Source organism: Pan troglodytes, chromosome X, assembly GCF_028858775.2.
Source record: "Pan troglodytes isolate AG18354 chromosome X, NHGRI_mPanTro3-v2.0_pri, whole genome shotgun sequence".
NCBI lineage: Eukaryota > Metazoa > Chordata > Mammalia > Primates > Hominidae > Pan > Pan troglodytes.
In genome coordinates this window covers 17,607,433-17,633,509 of record NC_072421.2, presented here as the reverse complement: position 1 = coordinate 17,633,509, position 26,077 = coordinate 17,607,433, and the positions used below count along the sequence as shown (strand labels likewise).

The 26,077-nt window shown below is 42.1% G+C and overlaps 1 protein-coding gene and 1 non-coding gene across 7 annotated transcripts in view; one reads left to right on the top strand and one right to left on the bottom strand.

The window, feature by feature from the left end:
* Positions 1-26,077, bottom strand: part of REPS2 (RALBP1 associated Eps domain containing 2) — a 197,276-nt gene that overhangs the window by 98,923 nt on the left and 72,276 nt on the right. For 3 of the 6 annotated variants that reach the window (XM_016942948.3, XM_016942952.3, XM_016942950.3), the window contains exons 3-5: positions 24,871-25,019; positions 21,971-22,097; positions 17,536-17,633 (exon numbers count right to left, since the gene is read on the bottom strand). In XM_016942948.3, coding sequence (XP_016798437.1) covers positions 17,536-17,633; positions 21,971-22,097; positions 24,871-25,019 — 374 coding nt within the window. The remainder of the gene's footprint in view (positions 1-17,535; positions 17,634-21,970; positions 22,098-24,870; positions 25,020-26,077) is intronic. The other 3 variants (XM_016942949.3, XM_063804250.1, XM_016942953.3) reach the window with 1 other exon arrangement.
* LOC112207191 (small nucleolar RNA SNORA16B/SNORA16A family) lies at positions 2,650-2,781 on the top strand. Its single transcript, XR_002941647.1, has one exon. It is a non-coding gene; the product is annotated as a small nucleolar RNA SNORA16B/SNORA16A family (small nucleolar RNA).

Here is a 26,077-nt window from a genome sequence, read left to right as displayed (position 1 = left end):
CATGCTTTATGTATTTTTTGTATTCTTCAAAGTTAACAGGACTGAGGCATGAAATACTGAATACTCAGTAAGTGACAAAAAAATTTCTAATTGTAATAAAGGGCTTAAAAAAAGATGATCATTCTTATTTTCCACTATTCCTCACATTTTCATTCTTTCAGATTAGCTGAGTGGATAGTAAAATAATCTGGATTCTTTTTAAATGACAAAAAAGAAACTAGAACAACTATAACCACATCTTTTTTACTGTTGCCGTTACACTGAAACGCTGTATAAATCCAGGAATCAAAAGCTCCAATTCAAATCCCACATTTCCAGCTCCTACTTGAATGGCAAGTCAGGACCACTGAACCTCTCATTCGGCATTTGTGAATTACAGATAATATTTAGTAACAGAGCTGGGTGGTGAGAACAGCTGTTATGGTACCACAATAAACAGGGTAACAAGGGGTGCATCAGACCTGCCACTAGAGGGCATGCAAGTCAAATTTGAGGATTTAAGAGCCTAGAAAACCAGGGAAGCAGTGCGGGAGAAAACAAAGCTATGGTAGGCATTGGCAGACGAAGGGAAATGTCGATGCTAGGGGGAGGCGTGGGCCTTTGTTCTATCCCTCCCATGAACCCTAAGACTAAAGAGGTACTTGCCAAGGGCCACCTTAACAGGACCAAGAGGTGAACACCAGAAGGATGAGGCTTGGCCGGGTGCAGTGGCTCACGCAAGTAATCCCAGCACTTTGGGAGGCCGAGGCAGGTGGATCACGAGGTCAGGAGTTCAAGACCAGCCTGGCCGACATGATGAAACCCCATCTCTACTAAAAATACAAAAATTAGCTAGGCATGGTGGTGCGTGCCTGTAATCCCAGCTACTCGGGAGGCTAAGGCAAGAGAATCACTTGAACCTGGGAGGCAGAGGTTGAACCTGGGAGGCAGAGGTTGAACCTGGGAGCAGAGGTCGCACCACTGCACTCCAGCCTGGGCAACAGAGTGAGACTCTGTCTCAAAAAAAAAAAAAGTAAAAAAAAAAGATGAGGCTTTATGACAAAAGGAGGCTAGGAAAGAAGGGGAGGGTATTGCTGCTAAAGAGCCATCAAGGTGCCTGCTTCTGAACACACTGTCAAGGAGGGAATTAATCATTGGGCGGGCAATTCCACCCACTAACCCTAGAAAAGAAGGCCGGCCATCTCCTCCCATTCCCCACACCCACACACACACCATTCCAGGAATTAATTCTTCCCAGGAACGCCTGTCTCCCCTCTGACAATGTTCAGAGAAAGGAGACTAGAAAATGTTGAGCTACTGTAAAACCTTGAGATGTCATCTCTGAAGTAAAATATGTATTACTTTGATATCTCACACCTTGGGTTAAGGGTGCTTTGGGAAGGCCAGGACAATGAGATGAAATACTACCTGTAGAATGGATACTTCCAGAAGTGCTGAGTGAGAATGCACCCAGCAAACAGGCTATTCCTCAAAGTCATCTGGGTCCTTTAGTCAGAAGGAAGGTTACATAAAGAGGTTGAGAGCTGTAGGGTTGTTAATCATTTGTAATAAATGTATCATTTTCATACTAGATGAGTTTCTACTAAACGTAAATCAAACCATTCTTAAATGTTCAAGAAGTCATTATCCATTAGTTAATACCTTAAATTTCACAGAGTGCTTTGATATGTACAAAGCATTTCACACACTCCTACTTGTTTGAGCACCTCAAGACTTTGGAGATGTAAGCGGGTATTAATTATTATCCTTTTTCCGAGCTAAGGGAACTTACCCATATCCCTTAGTGAACCCCTGCAGGCAGCAAATAATGACCATCTTTTTTTAATCTCTTATTCAAAGGCAGGATTTTGTATACCGGGATTTTTTTTAACTGGGTTGCATCTATCTGAATTTTTTTCAAAAACCTCTTATTATTATAAAAATAAACAGGCCCAGAGCAGTGGTTCACACGTGTAATCCCAGAACTTTGGGAGGCTGAGGTGGGTGGATTACCTGAGGTCAGGAGTTCAAGACCAACCTAGCCAACATGGTGAAACCCCGTCTCTACTAAAAAAATACAAAAAATTAGCCAGGTGTGGTGGCAGGCGCCTGTAATCCCAGCTACTCGGGAGGCTGAGGCAGGAGAATCACTTGAACCTGGGAGGTGGAGGTTGCAGTGAGCCGAGATCGCGCCATTGCACTCCAGCCTGGGCAACAAGAGCGAAACTCCGTCTCAATAAAAATAAGTAAAGCAAAAAAGATCAAAATCCAGTCCGAGCACTAAACAACCAAAGAGACCACACAACCTTCCAAAATACTCCCACCAAATTCCAGAGCCATGCCCTAGCAGCACTTCCTGAAAGAGCCCAGATGTCTGACCAGGTTCCATTGGTAGAACATAGGGTGGAGAATGTCAGCTTGAATTGGATTAGATTACCGGCCATGATATAATGTGGAGAACTCACAGGAGCACTGCCCTCCAGCTCAGCCCTGACAGAAAGAGCCGGAGCAAAGGAACCTAAAAGCTAGGCATGGGCAGGAGAGACAAGAACAGACACCTATGAGCCAACGATTTGGTGGCAAAGATGATTCGTGAAGAAGGTGGGATGTGGGTTGGAAGCTCTGTCCCTCCACTTCCCAGTGAACGAAGACACAGAAATCTCCATGCTGGGCGGCCCTTATCACAGCTGCAGCTGCTTCCACATAGCTGCTGCGGTCAAAAAGGAGCCCAGAGTCAGTTTCCTTGACCATCACCATTCTGTTTGCTATAAGTGATCTGTAACATTTTGCGAAAATACAGTTCCATTGAAAAAAAAAGAAAAAGAGAAGAAATCTCCAAGCTGGATGTTGGGTCTGCTGCATTCCTGAGTCTGACATGGAAGCTGCTGCTCCCCTAGAACACGCCCTTTCCCTCCTGCTCATGAAGCTGCTGCGTAGCTGTCCCTGTCAGCCCATGTGTGCTCTTTCCTCAATGCCATAACCATCTGCTTTCTAGCTCCTCTTGACATCACCTCACTCCAGCGTGGCATTAGTGGCCTCTTAGCAGGCAGCAGGTCTCAGGTCTACTCTAACAACAGAAATCAGGAATGAACAGAAGGGAGTGATTAACTCCTCTGCTTAAAGCCTGCAGAGATGACCTGCTGCCTAACAGAAAAGTCCACCTCCTCCACCTGGCCTTCAGAAGCCTCGCACCCCAGCCTCCTCTCAGCAGGCTTTCCGACTGCACATGCTCACTCCTCAGGGGTAAGATGTTCGTCTTCTTCCCAGAACACTCTTCCCCTGCTCAAATCCTCCAATGTACCGGCCGTACCCACGGCCATGACAGACGGCACCGCTCGTTCCCATGCTCTGCTGCAAAGGTGGGCCTGGCAGCCTTGTGTGGGCACCATGACCCACCTCACGCCTGGCGTCACCTGAGTGGGAGTAAGGGTTCATGGGCACACAGTATACTGGCCTTTGGGATGCTCTGACAAGGGCTTAGGTCAGATGCTCATTCTTGGGAATGTGGATGAGAAATATCAAGGCCAATGAGCAGAGAAAGTAGACCCTAAACAGATGCTCAGTGGGGCTGTAGTATAGAGAAAGGGTAGGTGGGACTTAAAGTTATGAGGGCGCCAGAACCAAGCATCAGCACAAGCTGGGAGGTAGGTACAGAAAGGACACAAAGCCGGGGGGGCAAGAAAGGCTGCAGAAGCCTAAAGATAAGTGGACAGTGGAGCAAACTTAACACAACCAGGGCAAGGCCTGTTAACAGCAGAACAAGCATGAACAGCCAAGAACTCCCACCCCTACAGACCAGTGGGCCATTCCTTGGCTCTCATTTCTTAGATTCCCATGAGAACCCCAACCCCTCTTCCTTTTCAAGAAAACTTAAGTGGGCAAGGAGAGTTCCTACTCCTAAACCTAGAAAGGCCTTAGGACAAAGGGAGACGGCACATGAGCTCTGTGTAACCCATAGAGTGGCCCTTCTACTGGTTTGCACTGAGTGTGCTAACCTACCCCCCCATCTCTTTCCCCTTGCTTCTCGCTGTATGCTTGAAATTGATTTACTAAACCAAGTGATTTGAGCGTCTTAAAAAATATGAATCTTGGCTGGGCATGTTGGCTCACACCCATAATCTCAGCACTTTGGGAGGCCAAGGCAGGCAGACCACTTGACTCTAGGAGTTTGAGACCAGCCTGGGCAACATGGCAAATCCCCATCTCTACAAAAAATATTTAAAAACTGCCAAGCATGGTGGCATGCACTTGTAGTTCCAGCTACTCAGGAGGCTGAGGTGGGAGAGTCACCTGAGCGCAGGAGGTCAAGGCTGCAGTGAGCCATGATCGTACCACTGAACCCCAGCCTGGGTGACAGAGCAAGACCCTGTCTCAAAAAAATATATATGAATCTTTATGATAGTCATGGTAAGTACCACAGTTTGAACATTTAAAGTGTTCCTAAACATCTTCACCCAGGTTTCAATGTGAAGGACAGGAGCCATATCAGATACTTTATCCCACCTATAGTCCCTGGCAGGTACATCACAGATACTAAAAGGTAGTGTGAGCTCTACTTATTGGCAAGCTTGAGGAAGTTCAGAGGTATGTCTTGTATTGCAAGAGATGTGGAAACACTGCCCTATGATGTTCTTTGTGAAAGGAAGCCTATGAGTCTGTTTGGTAGCTCAGCACCGCTCTGTCAGCAGCTAGAGGCCATGTCACCGCAGGACCCAGATGCGTGGACCCATCTCTTCTGAACCAGTCCAACAATCAACCACAACAATCTTCTCAAAGATCTGAAAAGTCAGTCACCTGAGAATGGCTCATTTTGAAGCCTGAAGGCACTGAGAAATGAGGGCGAATAAGCTGTGGAGCCTTAGCTTTCCAAGTAGAAGCCAGGACCAGGAAAAGCTCCACTTTTGCATGCACCCTAAAGAGGCCTCCCCCGGTCAACTCCAGCTCCAGTGGTTTTGTTGGCTGAGCAGAGATATTTGCTACTTGGTGCCAATTTTGAGCTCTGCCAGTGTTTTGTTTTTTAAATAAAAGGAGAGAGGGAGAAATCTTTCACATCTGTCTGCTTAAGCCACATACATATGGTTCATTATACAGTTTCTCTAGACACAGGAGAATTAGATTTGCTTATATTTAAAACATTCAACCCCTTGGTTTTGTTTCAAGTGAAATGCAAATATTTGGCATGGCAAGTTATTATCTCTGGGGAAAGCAGGCTGTTTATAATGAAAGACTTCAAAAGACTCATTAAAAAGTAATACTATTAATAAAATCCCAAAAGGTAATATTTACCCCTACTATCAAACTATCTTAAAAATCAAACAAAGCTAAATAATATGAATTGCAAGGAAGCATTGTTGGAGAGAACTTAAGAAGGGTGTGTGTATTGTTTCAATCATAGAACATTTCTGTTTAAAATATAAACCTACCCCGAAGGCATCCTATAAATGCTGTTTTAGAGTCCAGCCATTTCACCTATGACGGGTAATGATCTTTTAACAGTGTCCTGTTAGTGCCTTAGTAAACAAACTATCTAGAGTAGCAAAAGCTCATACTAAGCCCACAGTGAATATCTGAGGATGCCTCCTCCGCCAAAAATATTTTGGAAATAAGACTACCACAAGGCAATTGCTGATCAAAACGATCTCATTAGCAAAGATGTGAGAAGACTTGACTACTGTAAAGAAAAGGATAGCTAACGGGCTGGTGAGACTACACTATAGCCCAAGTGAATATCAATTTGTCTAAAGAAAGATCAAGGAAATTGGTCAGTCATGGGGCTGAGAAAAAAGAGTCACAGAGGCAAGTGGTAGCAGTGCTGATAGGTGGGATTACAGCAGACTCCTCCAATAATTCATGCTCTACTATGCCTGGTGTAGAGGTGTCACTAAGCGGCTGCCCAACCAGAAATGACATTTTCCAGCCTCCCTTGAAGTTACATGCAGCCATGTGACTGAGTTGTAGCCATTGCAATGTGAGCACCAGTGGCCTACCCTACTTCCAAGCAGGACTAGTACCCTGTAGCACTCCTCTACTCTCTTTCCTATGTGCCCACTGAACAGACGATGGCACAGTGACAGGACAGAAGGAGCTCTGGTGCATGAATCACCATGCTGAGGACAGCGGCCTGCCAAACTATTATATTAGTGAGAAATATACCTACTGTGCAAAGTCATTAAAATGTGGGGCCTATTTGTTATAGCAGCTGTTCCCTCAATGAATGTATCCTTCAAGCAAGACCCAAAGGAAAGGAAGATCTGCCCTTCACAACCACAGAGCCCATCCTGGAGATGGAAGCCTGAAGCTATTGTGGTTTTGCAATCTGACCAATGACATTAGACCATTATGAGCCCAAACAACTTTCTCATTCTAATTTGATTATCTATGCAGACTATCTATAGGACCAGGATGCTGATTCATTTTTATAGTAGTCTTTCTGTGTTTGAGTAATATAGGTTCATCTTCCATGGATTTGAAGGAGATTCCCAGTTAAAAAGAAAAGACAGCTCAAGTAAAATTGTGGGGAAAGTGTTCAATGAGAAATGAAGAAAAGGACCTAGAAAAGGAGACAGAGCTTAGCAATTTTGTTTTAACATGAAACGATTCCAAATTATGCTTGATCAATCTTGTTTATGCTCTGCCTCTCACCCTACCCCATACTATCCCATAAAACCCAGGAGGACAGAAAATTTTGTCTATCCTGATCACTGCTATATCCCAAATGCCTGGAAAAGTGACTAACACATACGAAACACTCAATAAGTTATTTGCTGAATGAGTAAACAAACAAACATTCGAAAAAATTCTCAATCCCAGTCTAGAGACAGAGAAAGGTTAACCTGAGTTCTCTTAAACTGACTGAAGCTGAACTTTATATGCATTTATCACATAATGTCATCCAACACTATAAAGGCTGAGCCCTCTCCCTTACCTCTGAAGTCAGAGAACTTTTTAAAAAACTCCTTCTTTCTAGTCTTTATTTCAAAATAATTATAGATTCACAGGAAGTTGCAATAAATAATTTGGTTTTTCGGTAGAGAAGTTAGTTAAAATTAAGTCCCAACAGAGAAATTTAACCTTATCTGTTTCTTCAGGGAAATAAACCCACAAAGATGCCTTTAACCACATATTACCAAACTTACTTAGGGATCTAATTTCAATAGTTCAGAAGGCTGACTGCCAAACTGTAGGAATCTCTCTGAGCCTAATGTGCAACACACAGTTGCTGCTTATTACAATAAGCTATACTTTTTGAAACAATCACTTAGACACAGAAGAATGTCAGGTAACAAGCATTCATTGCTTTGCTAAGTGCCAGGCACTGTAAGTACCTAATGCACACAATCAATTTTCATCTTCACAACCCTGCGAGGTAAATCCAGTAATTCCCATTTTGCAGAACAGGAAACTGAGGATTAGGTAAGGGAAGTAATTTACCAAGACCACACACCTATGGCACATGGTAGAGCCAGAATACAAACTGGGTCCAAAGTACGTACGCTTGATCATCAAGCTCTATAGTTATCTCTATCTGTTCATCCATCCTGTAAAAATAGAGCATTTATTACAAAAAGAACCTCACTGCAATGCCTAAATCATTGCTGCAATTTTGCAGATTGAGGATCTGTGCTTGAGCTATGACTATGCTGTATTACACCTTCCTCCCCATCATCTAGTTTAGTTTTAGATTTTGGCTGGCGAACTATTAAATCATACTGACAGAGCACCATTTTATTTCTCACATAATTTTTGCATGTAAGCATCTGGCACGTCATCACAAAAGAATCCTAGAGCTAGCCATACAATACAGGTATGTAATCATTTTACTGTGATTGCAGTATGTGGCGCTAACAGTATTTTGATTAACATAAGAAATGCTCATTAGTAACCACTGCCTCCAATTCTCCCCTCAGGGGCCAAGATTTGCTGTTCCAGAAGGGCATTTTTCCTTCACTATTATCAGGATTTTGTGCTCTGCTTAGAGGAGAAAGCCAAGAAAAATGAGAAATCAGCAGTAAGAGGAGACTCTGACAAGGCTGCAGACTTCCATTAACGAAGCGATGACGTTCCCACCCCTGTCCTTGCTGGTCAGGCCAAGGCTGCCTGTCTCTTCACTACGTTCTCCCCTTCACACTCAAGGCAGTCTGAGTTCAGATGGGAAACAGATGCATCCACAACTTGGACAGAATTCAAGAATGCTTTGGAGAATGAGGCTACTGACTGGAGGTGCAAAAAGAGTACAGGTTCCAGAGGCAGACAGACTTGGGTTCCAATCTGGCATGGTCACTTACTAACCAGTAAATTAACTTCTGAGCCATCAGCTCCCACCTGCAAGGCAGTCACATAGCCCACAGGGCCCTGCCTCCCTCTCCGACCTCATCTCCCTCCCACTCCAGGCTCTAGCCACAGCTGCCTTCTTTCAGTTCTTCAAATGTATCTGCTCTCCCTGTGAAATATGGTAGAGACTGGGTCACGAGTCCATTCCACCCGTCAGCATAAGTCCCAGCACTGCACAAGCTGGCTAGCTAAAAACTCCACTGTCAAAACACCTTTGCTGCTAGAATTCCAAATAGGACTTAGGTTCCACTCAACAAATACACCCACGGAAGACGGATGCAGACCCAAGTTACAGGCAGGGAACAAAGCTTTCATTTGGCTGCCAAGGTAGTTTGTAGTGTGGATCTGGTTGGAGCTGACACTAGGGCAGCAGTTTCCCAATGCTGTAGCTTTCTGATTGTGACAGAAGCAAAGCTCTCTCAGCAGCCCAGCTCTGCTGTGCGGTTTTGGAGAGGCTCTTACCTCTACAGGAAACACTCCACTCCTCTCCTCACCTCCCAGGACCATCCTGCCTTAGCCTGGTTAACTTCTATTCATCCTTCACAGCTCAGCTCAACAGATACTTTGTTAAAGGAGCCTTCTCTCACTTTCTAGCTATAGGCTGGATTCCTTTGCTACATGGTACCATGTTTTAAGGACTTTAGGGCAATTGTCAGTTTTTAATTCCACATGCATAGGTGGGATCATTTGATTCAAATCTATCTCCCCCTTTTGACTGCAAGCACCTAGAGAGCAAGAGGCTATAGGTGTACTCCTCAGTGTACCCCTGGCATGGTGGCTGACTCATGGAAGCCACTTAAGTATTTCCAAATGGACAAATGGAAGATGTAATAATACCTACCTTGTGAGATTGTTGGGAGGACTGAAAAGGGCCAGCACAGCACTGGGACCAAAGAAGCACCTCAGTCAGTAGTGACTATTGTTGGGATAGGCAACTGGGGGGGCATGACACTCCCTGCTCGCCTGAGATCAAGGGAAAGACTGATGGGCCCAGGGGCTAAAATGGTGCCAGTTGTAAAGAAGTCTTCCATATCCATAGCCTGGCATATAACTGAGACCAAAAGGTCCTGGGGAATAAGCTACTATCCTTTCCAGATTTACAAAGTACTGCCTGGAACCAGCGGTTCAAACCAGTGTTTTCAGCTACCTCTGGGAGGCTAAATTAACTAAACATCTCTTTTATTGTCAAGAAGTGTGGTACACAGTGAGCACCTGAGGAATACACTAAGAAACAGGTAGAGGCCGGGCATGGTGGCTCACGCCTGTAATCCTAGTACTTTGGGAGGCCAAGGCGGGTGAATCACCTGAGGTCAGGAGTTCAAGACCACCCTGGCCAACATGGTGAAACCCCGTCTCTACTAAAAGAAATATATACAAAAAATAGCCGGGTGCAGTGGCGCACGCCTGTAGTCCCAGCTACTCGGGAAGCTGAGGCAGGAGAATTGCTTGAACCTGGGAGGCAGAGGTTGTAGTCAGCCAAGATCGCGCCACTGCACTCCAGCCTGGGCAACAGAGCGAGACTCCATCTCAATCAATCAATCAATCAATCAATGAAAAGAAAAGGAAAAAAGAAAAAAGAAACAAGTAGAAAAGATTGGCACTGAGAAAATAAACTTCAGTATCAGTTGAGATTAAATGTTTCCTTCCCCAAAAGTTAAGGGCTAGAAATCCTTCCTCAAAAGTTAAGGGCTAGAAAATCAGAAAGAGAACTACAAGCAGGTGAAGAAAATAAGTAAGCAGGAGACTGGAGGCTATGAAAAAATAGGACCTCCTTGTGGCAATAGTGTCCGTTCAGGTATATGTGGGTTCTATAGTAGACTCAGTGAAGTAGGACACCTGGAGGACATGTTAACCTTTGACCCCTTAGGAGATGGTATAAACGTCCAGCTGGGGTCTCAAATGAAATGGGGAATGAATTTGGTGAAAGAAGATCTCAAGAATAAGGCACATACATACCTAGAAAAGGCATCAAACTCACTCTTCCTAACACACACACACACACACACACTTATACTCTCTCCCTCTATCTATCTTTATCTCTACCTCTATCTCCTCCTCCCACCCATTTCAGTGAAAGGAACATAATTTAGCTGTCTAAGCAATGCTGAGAGATCAACGCACACACACAGTGTTGACATTTACCATCTCTAACAACAGAGGATTTTTTTTTAGCCCTAATCTCTACCCATAAACTAAGTAATTCAACTTTATTGTCATGACCTTATAAACAAGAAATCCGCACTGCAGGCAGGCCTGGGGTTCTCCAGAACTGGGAAGCAGCTGGGGTCCATAACCTCCTTCGAGAGCCTCAGGTGCCAGCATCTCCTCTCACCACTCACAGAGAAATCTTCCACACACACTCCAGTATATCTCTGGTCCAAAGGAAAAGACAGACCAGCTTCTGGTTTCATGCCATTAAGAATGACAAACCAATACTCAAAAGAAAAAGGGGCACTTGATATGAATCAACAGTTCACAGAAAAGGAAATACAAGTGACTCATAAACTTAAGATATTTCACTTCACTAATAAAGAGATATGCTAATTAAACTAGTGAGCTATCATTTTTCACCTATCAGATTGGCAAAGACCCATAAATTTGTTAGCACATTGTTTTCACAAAGGTACGAGAAAACAGACATTTTCATATATTGTTGGCAAGTACATAGGCTGCTATACCTCCAATTTGAAAGTCGTTATCAAAAATTACAAATATATAGGCATTTTCACCCAATAATTCAATTTCTAGGAATTGGTCCCCCATATATCTGCAAACAACGCAGTGATTGCAAGTACAAGATGTCAATCAAAAGGGGCTGGCTAAATGATTTACACAAGACGCAGACAAGGAAATACTATGCATCTGTAAAAAACAAAAAGATGAGGAAGTACTTTATGTGCTGCTTTAGAACGTTAATAAAGCTTATTGTTAGTGCTAAATGCATGTTAGATGTATAGTATGCCACCATATGTGTAAAAAAGCATAACTGTGTTTTGCATATATTACATGCAATTATATATAATACCTATTTTCACTCGTATATAAAAAAGATATTCATATACAATATTATATAAATGTTTTGTATAGTACTATACAAAATAAATGGGTCATATCAGTTGCCCCTGGGATGAGTGGCTGTGCGGGGAAATGGTAGGGACAGTTTTCACTGTGCCCTTTTGTATCTGTTGAATGTTTGACATATTTTTAAAATCTGTATTTGCTCTGAAGAACAAGTGTGTTTAAGAGCTCACACACGTTCGTATGAACACTTACTTACCAAGTAATGCCTTGGTAAATAATTCTTGAACCCCAAAAGAACCCGGGCGGGCCTGACCTGCTTTGTGGGTCAATTCCCTGGGCTGAGTATTAGGTTAGACAACCAGAGTAGCCAAGACAGTAGCCAGTATGCCCCGCTTGTTTACCTGCTTCACTCTTCTTCCAAACTCAGATGACCAACTCTCTCATGACTCAACTCTAACCCATCTCACTCAATCCCATCCCAAACCATCAGTCATTCTCACTCCTCCGCTCTCCTTATCCTGCTTGCATCCTGGTCCAGTCTACCCATAAAATATCTTTCATGCCACAAGAAGATCTCTCGGTGCAATATCAGCCTCCCCCAAAGGCTATTTCCTGCTGTTTTCATCAAAGCTCTTAGAATGAACAATTTATTTGTGGTGACTATCAATTATCTTTTGACTCAGGCCAACACCACTCTGACAGAGCCTCAGGAATATTCATTTCTTTAATCATCTTTCATATACTTGCCTTTTCTCTTGGGTTCCAAGAGGACCCAAGGAGTGGAGATCACCTGCTTCTGGCCGTAAGTACCTGCAGTTATATCTAGGGGAGGAGGTACGGCAAGAAACTGAGATGAGGAGGAAAGGAGATAACTAAGTTAAATAAACATTTTTCAAGTTATGCACTTCGAGATGAATATGGTGCTGGCTAACAATGCCTAACATCCCCTCCCCTACCTGATCATTAGAAAACTTACACCAAAAATATAGCTAAGCCCCCTGAGGAATGGTAGAGTAATAGAGGTATCTAAATTCTGTTTGTCATTTTTTCATCTCTGAAGAAGAGTAGTGAGTGTTGAGAATATGTTCTAGAAAACTGTTACTTTCATCCCTCCAAAAAGCAAAGAAAACATCACAACAGTATCCTGAGGGTTTGAAAAGTGAATGTGTTTTGGTTTTAAATAAAAGATAATTTTTTCTAGTGCAATCTAGCTGGAAGAATATTTCATTTGCCAAACATGTCTCCCTAAATTCAGGTAAAAATATATTGCACCACTTTGGGAGTCCGAGGCGGGCAGATCACCTGAGGTCAGGAGTTCAAGACCAGCCTGACCAACATGGAGAAACCCCATCTCTAATAAAAATACAAAATTAGCTGGGCATGGTGGAGAATGCCTGTAATCCCAGCTACTCGGGAGGCTGAGGCAGGAGAATCGCTTGAACCCAGGAGGTGGAGGTTGCAGTGAGCCAAGATGGTGCCATTGTACTCCAGCCTGGGCAACAAGAGCAAAACTCCGTCTAAAAAAATAAATAAATATATAAATACATATACATATAGTGCATACACACATATTAATATATATGAATACCTATATTTGCATGTACATGCGTAAAATGTTCCTAGAATGATACAAAAGAAACAGGCAACCCTGGTTGCCTCTGAGATGGGAAACCAATAATGATCAGACACCCATCCCTCTGGCTGAGTTGCACACATAAATGAGCTGACAAGCAATAGATCTTTTTCTTTTTAAGAATGAAAAAAAAGGAAACATCGCATATACAAGAAAATATCAGAAAACACTTACGTTTCACGTTCTCAATGGGGAAAAAAGCATAGATGAATTGAGACAAAGGAGAAAACAAAGAAGGCAAAAGTGAGGGTGAAGAGTAAGGCTCCCACGCAGAGAACACTGACCATCCGGGAAATGGCCAGAGAGTGGAGGGAGAGCGGCTGTGAGCTGCTGTGGCCGAAGAGGTAGGCGAGGACCAGACAGCAACATGGATGACATGTTAAGAGCCATGGGCAGAGGGACAGGCTTCAATCAAGTCAGTAGGATGATTAGATTTGTGTTTTTAAGATTGTTTTTGTGTGCAATGAGAATAATGAATTGGAAGAAGGCAAGGGTGGAAGCAAGAAGAAACAAGAGAGAGGCTAATACAATACAATCAGTGAAAAGGATAATGGCCTGAACGAAGAAGTACAGAGGCATGGACAGACACAAGCTATTTGAAAAGTGGTATGGTCAGGACTTGGGGACTGAACAGGCATAAGGAGAGAAAGAGAAGTCAAAGACAATGACCAGCATTCTGGCCTGTGCTGATGGGTGGGTGGAGCTAGGAGTGGAAGAGTGAAAGCTGATTTTATGAGAAAGACATGTCAGCTGAAAGTGACAGTGGAACATTAGAGTGAAGATGTCTGGCAGATGGTGCTATGTGGTCATGAGCATCCACACAGCTAAAGAGTAAGTAGAGTGAGAAGTAGGCCCAGCAGTCTCCAGCATAACAAGGGGAGGGCAGAGGAAGGAGGATTGAAAAAAATGAGGCAGGGGCAGCCATAGAAGCATGAGGAAAACCAGGAGAGCAGGCATAATGGACACCAAATGATGAGAGCATTTCGAGAAGATGGTCAGTGTCCACAGCTGCCAAGGAGACAATAAAGACAAGGGCTTAACATAAAGTTTCTCATGACCCTGGCAAAAACAGAGGCAGCTGAGAACAGTAGGAATAAAGCATGCAATTCTAAATCTTTTGCCAGCAAAATTACAAATGACTACATCATCTAGATGTTGAGGGTAATTTGTGAAAAACAAACCACAAAACAACATCTAAACATATGATAACAGATGAAGCAGAAAATAAGTCTTACAATTTCTTTACAAAGCACTATCAATCATCTACCAACATAGGATATGCTTAGTGTCTGAAAATTCAAAGGGAAAAAAATCCAACACCCGAACAAAAGTGAAATTCCTAAAATAGTAAGCAAAAAGACAAATCATTCCAATGTTTAGGCACTGGATTGGCATAAGCACCTCTAAAATGCGAACACCATGGGTTGCAACAGCACTGGCTGGGAGTCCCTAAAGGCTTCCCCCACGACCCAGAGGACATGCCCCCTTGTAATCAGGCAGGAAGAACTTGAATACAAGGCCAGAGAACTAGTTAGAAGAGAAAGAAGGTTGCCATCGGCACATCAACGTGACAACATGAGGGGGATTAGTCACCCCAGCCTAGGCCTAGCACCATGCCCAGTAAACATTAATCCCTTATCACCAAGAACCTTCACTTCAAATCCCCTCATCTACATGACTAATCCAGGTTGGCATTTTGCTTTCTGGAACACGGAGTCCAGCCAAACCAAGTTAACAGGCATAAGGAGGAAACCTAAGAACAGAGGAAAGAAAAACACACCAGCCACGAAAACCACAGACACATTAAGAGAATCGGACTGTTGCTGATTGTTACAATGGGCTGTTAAATCCATTCGAAGTCATTTGTATTACAGAAAAGAGAAGGAACTTGCCCAAGGTCACACAGAGTTTTGCTGGACTTGGGCGAGCACCTGTCTGGTTTTTTCTGCACTATACCATGAGACCTTCTGATAGCCAATTGCTGCCAAATACCTATGTCCAGCCTAAGCTCTCTCCCAAGCTCCAGACCCATGTAATCTACCAGTTCTTCAACAGCTTCTCTGGACTATCTCAAAACCTCAGTTCCTGACATCAAACACTGAACCTGTGATCTTTCCCCAGTGCCAGTGTTTCATCTAGGGCTTCCTAGCTCAACAGGTGACACCACCATCTATCTGGTTCCTGAGCCAGAGACTGAGGAACCTTGACCAGTGTTTGAACTCCAGCCCTGCCACTTCCTAGCTGTGAACTTGGGCAAATTAAATAAGGTCTCTAAACCTCAGGTTCTGACATCTGAAAATGGGATAACAACACTAATTATTTCATAAGATAGCTGTGGGCACTGAAAGAGATAATGTTCATAAAATGGCAAACCCATAGGAAATGTCTTTGTATATGCGGTTCCCTCCATCTTGTCACCTTGCTCCCCCACTCCCACCCTGTCACCTGGATAACACCTATGTACCCTTATTCCAACTCGAATGTTGCTCCCCCACCAGAAGCCTTCTTTGATCAGCCCCTGCCCCTCAAGGCTAGGTCATACCCCATGCCCATTTTCATCCTTAAAGTACAGTGTAATTCCTACTGATATCCCATATCATAATTATACATTTACTTTGTGGTGGTTTGGTTAATGACCATCTCTCCAGTAGCTCCATGAGGGCAGAAACTGTTAGTGTTATACCTCATTTTTGTATTCTCAACACAGTGCCTGGCACTTAATAGGTGTTCACTAAATATTAGTTGAGTGAAGGGCTCATGAAGCATGTTTGTCAGCAGAAAAGGGAACATGGAGATTAGAAGAGAAGCCACAGGGTGCCAATCCAAATGAGCATCCATGCCCATGCCATCCAGGGGCTAGGTAGAAAGGGTCTAGTGAGCCCAGTCACACTGCTGTAAAGCTCAGTATGCACTGGTAGTTTGACCATCATCCTAACCATTCAGGATCTGGCCTCTGTATTCCCAGGACACACTCTGTAGGAACCTACACAGCCACATTTTGGAGAGCTTAGGGATAAATCCCAGTCCTGCTGATACCTTTTCTAACGTAAACCTCACTCCGCAGTGGGTGTGATTCTCGTGTTTAAAGGCATATATTTTTGTACCACAGGATCTCTAAACACAGCCAACTACTACATCTGGAGCTCAGCTGAAGAAACAAATGTCTTTTCCAACTTGGGGATAAAACTGAGCTGTACTGGCCCTGGGAGCAAATGGCATATTGGTTCTCCAATGTGGTATCAATAAGGGATTTTTCAAGAGTATTTTTTACTACACCCAATGTTTCTTTGTGTAGCAACTCTAGAACCTAGCCTTCTTGTAATATGGGACTCTAATGTAGGACAAAGTAATGAAAGGAGCAGGTTTTGACATTGGACAGGCCTGGATTCAAATTCTGGCTCTGTCACTGACTAGTTATGAATGAAACCTTAGACCAGCTATTTGACCTCTCTCAACCACAGTCAACTCACTTATACTATTAGAAGCAGCAGTAACTAGATCTTATGGTTGTAGGAAGCATTAAATATAAAAAATAGCCTATGGCTAAATTATTATCTTTAAGAAATTATTTGTACACAGAGTCCCACCTTAGAAAATCAAGTTCTGCACCACGTCTAACACAGTGCCCCATCCCCAGAAGGTATTCCATGAACCCCAGGACCTTCTTTAGACTTTGTTTATCCTATTCCAACCTAGCAGCCCACGTCTTTATGGGAGTGTCTGACACCACCTTCTATTCTGAGTAGAAGTGCCTGTGCAAAAATGTTGCTTATTCCCGAGTTAGATGACTGAAATGTTATACAAACTGCCCCACTTCCTCTTTAGTGTCAAATAGTAAACCTGCACACCCGCGCGTGCACACACACACACACACACACACCCTTCTTTGAGAATATAACTTCCCCAGCACAGGACCCAGAGACACTACACAAGGCAACAGCTGCAGACAGAGAACAAAATAAGAGCTCTTTATCCAAAGGAAAACACTGCAGAAAGGGAAGCTGAAATTGTCTAAGCTGTGGTATAGCCAGAGGCTTTTGCCATAATATTTCTTTTGTATTTATTACATAAGGAAACAGCAGCTGCTGCCATTGTACAATAACTGTTCTCTTGGTCTAGGCACTGAGAGAGAATACAGAACTACCTCTGCCTTCCAAAAGTTTACCATGTAATTAGAGGCACAAAACAAATGGAAAACAGTTAACTATGCATTAAATGAGTAATAATAAAGAATAAGGCAGAGACAAGATGGGCTGCTTTAGAAAAAGTGAAGCTCTCCTGAAAGTGGTGGCTAATGATTAGATAGGTGAAGGTAGAGGGACATTTTAGATATACTAAAGATCAAGAAGCAGCCTAGTTTATTCTAGAGACACTGAGAAGGCGTAGAAACATACACAGTAGAAAAGATTTAGTAATTTATACAAGCAACCAAACAAGACATGCAATATTTGCATGAAGGAGCAGTTTTATATCTTCCTTGCAATGAAAAAGGGTCCATCAAAAAGCCATGTCCCCGAAGCCCAAAGCTTGACTCTACTGTCCCATTGGCATAACCCTGCATCATCACTTACCCGGATAAGGGAAGCCTGATGCCGAAGGGGCTTGGTTCCTGGGCCCCCTGATGAGGATCCCTCAGGCTGGACAAGGGGCTGCCTAGCTTCATAAGGTGCTGAAACAGCAGAAAGGAAAGTCAGTATGGTATGCAAAGATTCCATTCAAAAATTATGACTTCACATTCAAACTGATACAGCATCTGCTTTTCAGGAAAGAACTGGCAACAGAATACTCATAGGGCCATCTAGGACTGACAACCCCTGATTCTCTTTGGCACAATTTCACTGAACAATCTAAAGACATTCAACCAATTCATGATAAGCAGAAAAATATTTACACTGGGTTATGATTAGGAATAAATTGTGAAGGTGGAACAGTGAGAACTTCAATTGGGATAGAAAGCAACAATAGCTAGAAAAGTGTCATAAGTGTTCAAATTCTAAATATGAGGTAAATTCTATATATCCCCCCTAAGTAAATGTCTTCCATTGATCATCCACTTCCCCAAGAAGAAAACTAATGTGCATTTTGAACACTAAGAACCAACATTATTTTTGAAAAATAAATCAAACAGAATGTAAAATCATGTAAAGACTACGAAAATGAATAAATATATTTTATATTTATTATTCTACTATTCAATAACCAAACTTTTAAAAAACAATTTTGCTGCCTTTAAAATAACTTTTTAAGCCACAAAAATGAATGTATGTTTTCACTCCTTTTATTTCCAGAAGACTTAATAATGACCTTACCAATATGGCAGGGAGACAGTTAAACATAACCAGGTAGTATGCAGCTCCAACAGAAAGCAGAAATTATCACCCAAGTTGAAATTCTTTCTCATCTCTATAGGTTAATAGTTCAAGTTTTTGAAAATATGTAAATAAGTAAAATGTTTTATTTCTGTAGCTTACTTACAAATAAAATTAGGTAGAGAGCAGAGCAGCCTGTTATGACCTCATGTTTAACATAGTTTGCTCTTTTTAAAATAAAGAAGGTACAACAATAGCACATCAAGAATGATAAATCACTCTTGGGCTCACATCTGCTTTTTGTATTTCTTCCTAGTAACTGAAACACAATGTTACAATACATTAACACACATTAAAATAGCAAAACAATTGCCTGGCAACCCATCAAGTAGATTTTCAGAACCTGCTAAGAATGAATACAGATATAAAAACTGCAAAACATACATACATAGAGAGCACATAATCCAAATTTTAAAAAGTAAGTCTCAGCTGGTAGGCCACCATTGTCTTCTGAGAAGTAGGATTTTTAAAATCATTCTGTGTTGATGGAGCACTGAATTAAATCACTAATACCAATTGCGCTCTGCCAAAAGGTTTGAAACACAGTGAACTGTGGCATGGTTGGGGTGCTAGCGGTCATGAGCTTTCCTTAGGAAGTGAATCCCACGTGCCTCTGCTTCCCATAAGAGCTTCTACTTCTACTTCCAGGGGAGACACATGGGGGAACAGGCCACCATCTGTCCCTTGGCTTCTATCCCTCACCTACAAGGGCCTTCCCTTGGAAGAGACAGACCTATCTCATCAGTAGGGCTTGGATGAAGACTCAGCTGCATGGGGGGCCTTTTTTGGAGAGGCAGATTTTCTCTTCCTACTTGTGTGGGAAACCTGGGATGGCCAAGCCTGCCTGTGACTGGAAAGGTGAGTGTCTAAAGCCCATCTGGTCACAAATCTAAGACACGTGCTCTGATCAGCTATATCAGTAATAAAGCTGATATTCCAGGCCATCAATTGTCTGACTTCTGGCTCCTTCCTCAATTGGATCTGAATTCAGAAGGTTAAAAAGTAGCTATTACTCAACTCTCTTTCTTCCCAAATGAAACCCCAAACATGCAATACAATGCAAAACAAATAATTCTTTGATCCCCTTACAAGAGGTTTAATAAGAACTGGAAGTACCATCTTTCTCCAAGGGGAGGTGTACAAAAAAAAAAAAAAAAAAAACCTAAAGATTTCATCACTCTGAAGTTCAGTGTCAAACCAGAACTCTTTGGCAGTTTCATATACAACTACCCTAAAACTGAGTGACTCTATTCCTAGGAGCCAGGGAAATGACAGCATATGTCACAGAAGGACTCATACATGAATGTTCATAGTATCCTTATTCATAATAGCCAAACACTGGAAACAACTCAAATGTCCAGCACCAGGAGAACAGATCGTCGAACTGTGATGCATTCACACAATATATCCCACTACTAAATAATAAAAAGGAATGAACTACTGATACAACAATACAGATAAATTTCAACCATTATGCTGAAGGAAAGATGGCAAACACATATGAGTACAGTCAGTCATTCTGTGTGTTTTCATTCATATGAAGTTCTAGAAGAAGCAAAACTAATGATGGTGATGAAAATCAGAACAGTGATTGCGTTAGGGGGCAGGGAGTGACCGGAGAGGGTCATCTCTGGCATAATGGATATGTTCAATTACTGATCAAAGTGGTAGCTACAAGGGCCTATCCATTTGCTAAAACTCAAATTGAAGATTTAAAACATGTGCATGGCCAGGCATTGTGGCTCACACCTGTAATCCCAGTACTTTGGGAGGACAAGGAGAGCGGATCGCTTGAGTCCAGGGGTTCGAGACCAGCCTGGGCAACATGGCGAAATCCCATCTCTACAAAAAAATACAAAAAGAAAATTAGCCCGGTGTGGTGGCACATGTCTGTAATCCCACCAACTCAGGAGACTGAGGTGGGAGGATCACCTAAACCTAGGAGATCAAGGCTACAGTGAGCCATGATCGTGCCAGTGCACTCCAGCCTGAGTGACAAAGTGAGAACCTGTCTCAAAAATGAACAAATAAAACGGGTACATTTTATCATATGTATATTTTACCTCACTTTTAAAAAAGTATGAAAAGAAATGAAGGCATGGACAGCTTTGGCACAGGCTGCTGAGAGTCAAGAAAGATGGAGAGAAGCAAGCTGCTTCCTTACCACTGGGGGAATGGAAGCCCAATTTGTATGGAATGAGGAGGGAATGGGACATTAAGGAGGAGGAACAGAAAAGTTTTCTAAGGAATACCAAAGGTAGAACTTGCTGACAGGCTGACTCAGTAGAACAAAAACAGTTTCACCTGTGAATTAAAAACCAACTTCCAAACCCAAGTAAGATTAGAAATAGGAAAAAAAAAAAAAAAACCCACACCTGAAAATAGGGAAATCAGATCAGGGAAACTATAAGAGGAAAATGAAGAATTCTCAACTCCATTTAGTTTCTAACCCCACTGAGATATTCAAGTTACAGGACAGTGATTTTTTTTGTTACTATCCATTAGCAACATCATCTTGCATGTGCATAGGACTTAATTTCCAAACAGATTTTATACTCACATTCTCACTTAATCCTCTAATACCCCTCTAGGATACTGTTACTCCATTTTAAGAGAGAAGAGGTAATCGTGCTTCAGAGATGTTCAATGGCCTGCCCAAAGTCCTACAGCTAGTCACAGAAACCCACACACCTTCTGCTTCCAATCAAAAGCTATTGCCATTATGCCACGCCTGCTTCTCTCTGCAAGATTACAGCCTCTCTTTATTCAGCCTAGCGCGCAGTTTTATTTCTGTGTCCCTCTAAAAGTCACCACTATTTTTAATGCAGTAAAAAACTGCAGAAACTGGGTCATTTGGGGCCACAGCCCACAAAACATAACTGGGGGGGTGGGGGTTTACAGATATCCAGTTCTAGAATACCTTTAATTGGTCATATCTTAAACTAGGAGTCTGAACCCCAGGAGGCACAAGATGCTGCAGTGAATTTCCAGTGCTTTAGGCACTGCAGCCTAAGCAGCCAACTCTGCAAGTCATCCTCAGAACTAACGTATTTTACCACCTAATGAGGCCAGCAGAGCATAAATGTGAGCAAGAAGGCAACCCCACAACTGTGCATGCTACATACCCCTCAGCAAAATGCTACCCCTAGCATTTCCTTTATCCTTATTCCAAAGCACAGGACCTATATATTTTCATTTACGTGCTCAGTCTTCAAAGGTTGGATCAACTCTTTTGCTTTTGCAGTTATATTTCTTAAGAAATTTCATTAAAGCAGTTACTATATAAATATCTTTGGTGTGCTTACAGAAAGGAATAACAATTCCAAAAAAAATACAAGCCCTTAACATGGTATGTTCTATTCAATAAAATCTGTATATGAAAGATTAAATCATCTAGCTGTTTACAAGTCTAAAGACGAACTAGTTTCTAGGACAGGAGATGAAACATTACTCAAATATGTTTAAATCAATTTTTTAAAAAAACCTTGCTTGAGAATATAAAATTAAATTGAGCCATGTTTCCAAAGACAGGGGTAATTAAATCAGGAAATTAAGCAGCTTGAAGCGTCACTGCCTGGTAAATTAAGGAGTCTCTAAGACACTGCCTGGGACAGCTGGCCCCCAGGTCGCCTCTTACCTGGATGCATCTGTTCTGCGCTGCTCCGCAGTTTGCTGTAGCCATGGCTCAAGGGCACCCTCTGGTAATGAGGCGGGGAAGAAGGAGGGGAGGCGAGGGGTGACATCGTGGGAGACTGTGTTTCCTGCTTCAAAGAACCAGATCAGAGTTCAGAGGCGATCACTCAAGCCTGGCGTTCTGAGCTGCAGTCAGGAAGCATAACGCAACTCTACTGCTGGTGACCCAGCTGGTTTAACAAATGGGGGGAAATGTTTTCTCAAAAATGCAGCATGGTTAAACAGCAGTGTCTGAGGATTCAAAAAGTCTCCCAGAGAATAAAATCTCATCAGTGCTGAGTTACCTAAATTACTAAAACCAGCCTGAAACACTTTTGGTTATTCCAATAATATTTTCCTTTGGAAAATGAAAGACACTGATCACATGAAATAACATTCATACCCGCTCCCAATTGTGATCTCTCTGTGGATAGATTTCATTTTCATTCATTAATAAATTTATTTCCTGGATTTATACTTATCAAGTCTTCCAGCAAATGTGAATATTAAAATATATATTTCTAAATGCTTAATACCTAATATTCTTGGAGCTTACTATGTCAAAGTAAAATGCTAGCTTTTTTTTTTTAACAATGAGAGACTGCAAAACAATTCATTATAGGTAAACCATTCCAACCAGCTTACTCCCAAACACTAAGATGAAATCTTAACAAGCTACAATTTGAATCTCAATTCAAATATGAACCTGATGTAGAACCCTAGGCAAAGTAAGCAACCTTATCTGCTGCTGAGTTTCCTCTTTAAAAAAAAAAAAAAAAAACTTTACTAGTAGACTGGTAACTTTGGAGTATTCAAGTACCAAGAAAACAGTGCTTTTTTTTGTTTGTTTGTTTTTTTGAGACAGGGTCTCGCTCTGTCACCCAGGCTGGGGCACAGTGGTGTGATCATAGCTCACTGCAGCCTTGACTTCCTGGGCTCAAGCAATCCTCCCACCTCAGCACCCCCAGTAGCTACTACAGGCATGCGCCACCACACACAGCTAATTTTTTTTTTTTTTGAAATGAGGTCTTGCTATGTTGCCCAGGCTGGTCTTGAATTCTTGGGCTCAAGCAATCCTCCTGCTTCGGCCTCCCCAACTGCTGGGATTACAGGCATGAGCCACTACACCCAGCCAAAACAATGCTTTTTATCAACACACAGACTATATATATAGGCTCCCTTAGTCTAAAGAGAAATATGTAATCTGAAATACTGATCAAATACTCTTCTTCAAGAAAAAGCAAAATATGTTTGCTCTAAAGCATGAGCTCACACCCATAGATTGGGTGGGGCATGCATAAACTCAGCCTGAAGTGAAAGGATGTATTCTCATTCACACAATCAGGGACTGGGCCTGGAAATTTCCCAGGGCATCAACCACCGTGGGACAGTGGACCCTCATTCCTCTCCAAATGCTGGTGGGAAAATATGCCAAAGAATATTGACTGAAAATTCCTATACCTCCTCCTTTTTAAATATATCCCTGAAGAACTGATTTAAAATGTGTCAGAATTATGAAAGTGACAGTACATGGAATTGTTTAACAGGATGTGCTACACCTCCCCTAACTATCCATATAAAACTTCTGTAGCAACACTTCATCTACACAACATCACAGGGTAAGTCACAGAAGTTAGTTTTCCAACATAATCATTTAATATTCATTGCATTTTAAAAACATTTTCATTCGAGTGTTCCTTTTTTTTTTTGAGACACAGTCTTGCTCTGTGGCCCAGGCTGGAGTGCAGTGATGTGATCTCGGCTCACTGCAATCTCCGCCTCCCAGATTCAAGCCATTCTCCTGCCTCAGCCTTCCAAGCAGCTGGGACTACAGGCACATGCCACCACGCCCGGCTAATTTTTGTATTTCTAGTAGAGACAGGGTTTTGCCATGTTGGCCAGGCTGCTCTTGAACTCCTGACCTCTTGTGATCCACCCGCCTTGGCCTCCCAAAGTGCTGGGATTACAGGCGTGAGCCACCGTGCCCAGCCTCAAGTGTTCCTTTAATAAATTTCTTTACCTTATAGAAGACACTATGTTGAACATAATTTGACTTCTCTGCATGATTCAGTATCTTTGCTGGAAGTATGAGCTATACCTTGATGCCTGCAGGGTACATTAATGTGTAGACTATTTACTTCTTCTGGATAGGCCCACTCTTCTGAGATTTTATACTGTTGTCTCCACCAATCATCATCTGACCATTGCAATTAGTGGTCTAATTTTAAAAGCCTATCCTCCCTATTCTGGTTCCAAACCTGCTAAATGGGTAATGGCAGCATTTCCCAAGATAGTATTCCAAACATGTTCCCCGAGAAAGAATTTCCTGGTGAAAGAAGTTTAGTAAACACAGATTTCCAGGTCTCTTCACTGCAGAACTTCTCAGGGCCTTTACCGTGCTAATGTGCACTACGAATTTCCAAGACTGAGGATTTAGTCCTTCCCTCAACAAGGGAATATGAAGCAGCATTCTCCAAACACATTTATTATAATAGGAGAAACCTTTTCTACAGACTTCTTTTTGGAGAAGAGAACCTATTAAAAACTCCTGGAAGTTACATTTCCAAGAATCCATTTAGAAAACCACTGAGCTAGTGAAATCAATAAATGTATTAAATCGGTAGCCTTATTTTAGACACAATTCTACTTTAAAGTAGGCTCTAAAGGGCCCTTAAGTGGGTGGTGGTGATTCATATGTGTCAGTCTCTCTTTCTTGCTAGGAGAAAACTTTACTGGCTCACTTCCAAGTCTGTAATTGGGTTCCAGATGGTGAGATTTGCTGGAAGCTGAACAGTAGATACGAGGCCCTGCTACATGCGGTTTCGTGGTCAGAATCAAATGAACACATCTGATCAAACTGTTTACCTGTTTATCCTCATCGTCCATTCTTTTGAAGGAATTTTTTTCTGTAGTTAAATATGGAATCTGAACCTTAGTTCCATGCAGCTCAGCTGGGTTCCCAAATCGTATCTCACCATCATTCTTTGACATCATAAAGCGAGGCAGAGGCAATTCTTTGGGACCAGAAATCAGAGAAGCTCTAGTCAGACTTTATTTAAAAACTGCAAAAAAGGGGAACTCAATGGCCAAAAGATGAATCATTTTTGAGGAAAAATTCCAGAGCACTAAATATAAATTTAGATTTAGATACAATGAGTACTCCTCTAATAACGTCCTGATTTTTAAAATGCTATGGTTTAACCAAAGTATTCTGGCTTAACATTTTTCAATGTTGCCAAATCGCAGAATAAATTCAGATTTGGGACTGATTTCCCATTTCATCCTTCAACAACCAAGAAAAAGGATATGACATTGTATAATACAATAATAAGTGACAAATGGTGGCAGGTAAAATTCATATAATGCTTAAATATGCCAGGCACAGTATTAAAGATTTGCAAATATTAACTCATTTAATCCTCACAACAACTCTGTATGATAAAACTATCATTACCACCCCCTCACTGCAAAAGTAGAAACAGTCATAAAGGAGCTAAGTAATGTCCCCAGGATCACACAACTCATCTGTGGCAGAGCCACGGTTTGAATGCAGGCAAGCTGGTACTTTACCAGTGCTCTACAGAAAGGTCCCTTGTTCCTATGGCAAACTTAGTGGGTAGAACAGTTTCTCATCCTATGTAATTCTTTAAGGAATTTTCACATCCAATCTCTGGTTGTCTTTTCATAATGGAATAAGGAAAACAATATCAAGTCAGAGCAATCAATCTATCATTCAGCCACATTCTTCTGTCAAAACCATTAGCCACTCAAAATGCTACAAAGAGTTGAAAAGCAATGGTCTGGTATATTTACTTATCTTTCAAAATTCTAACAAAACTATTCTGAAAGCGGAAATGATACTTTGGCACACTTCTAGTTCTCAGCACATCAAATCACACACAATCACGTAGCACAAAACCCTACAAAAATGGGGACATTATGGATTATGCATAATGATTTGCATCTGTATCCATTGTTCAGGATAATACTCATCAGTGTGCCTTTGCACTTCCATCAGCTCTCTATTCCAAAAACACAGCTGCACTTTCAATGACTGATGCTGTGCTAAGGC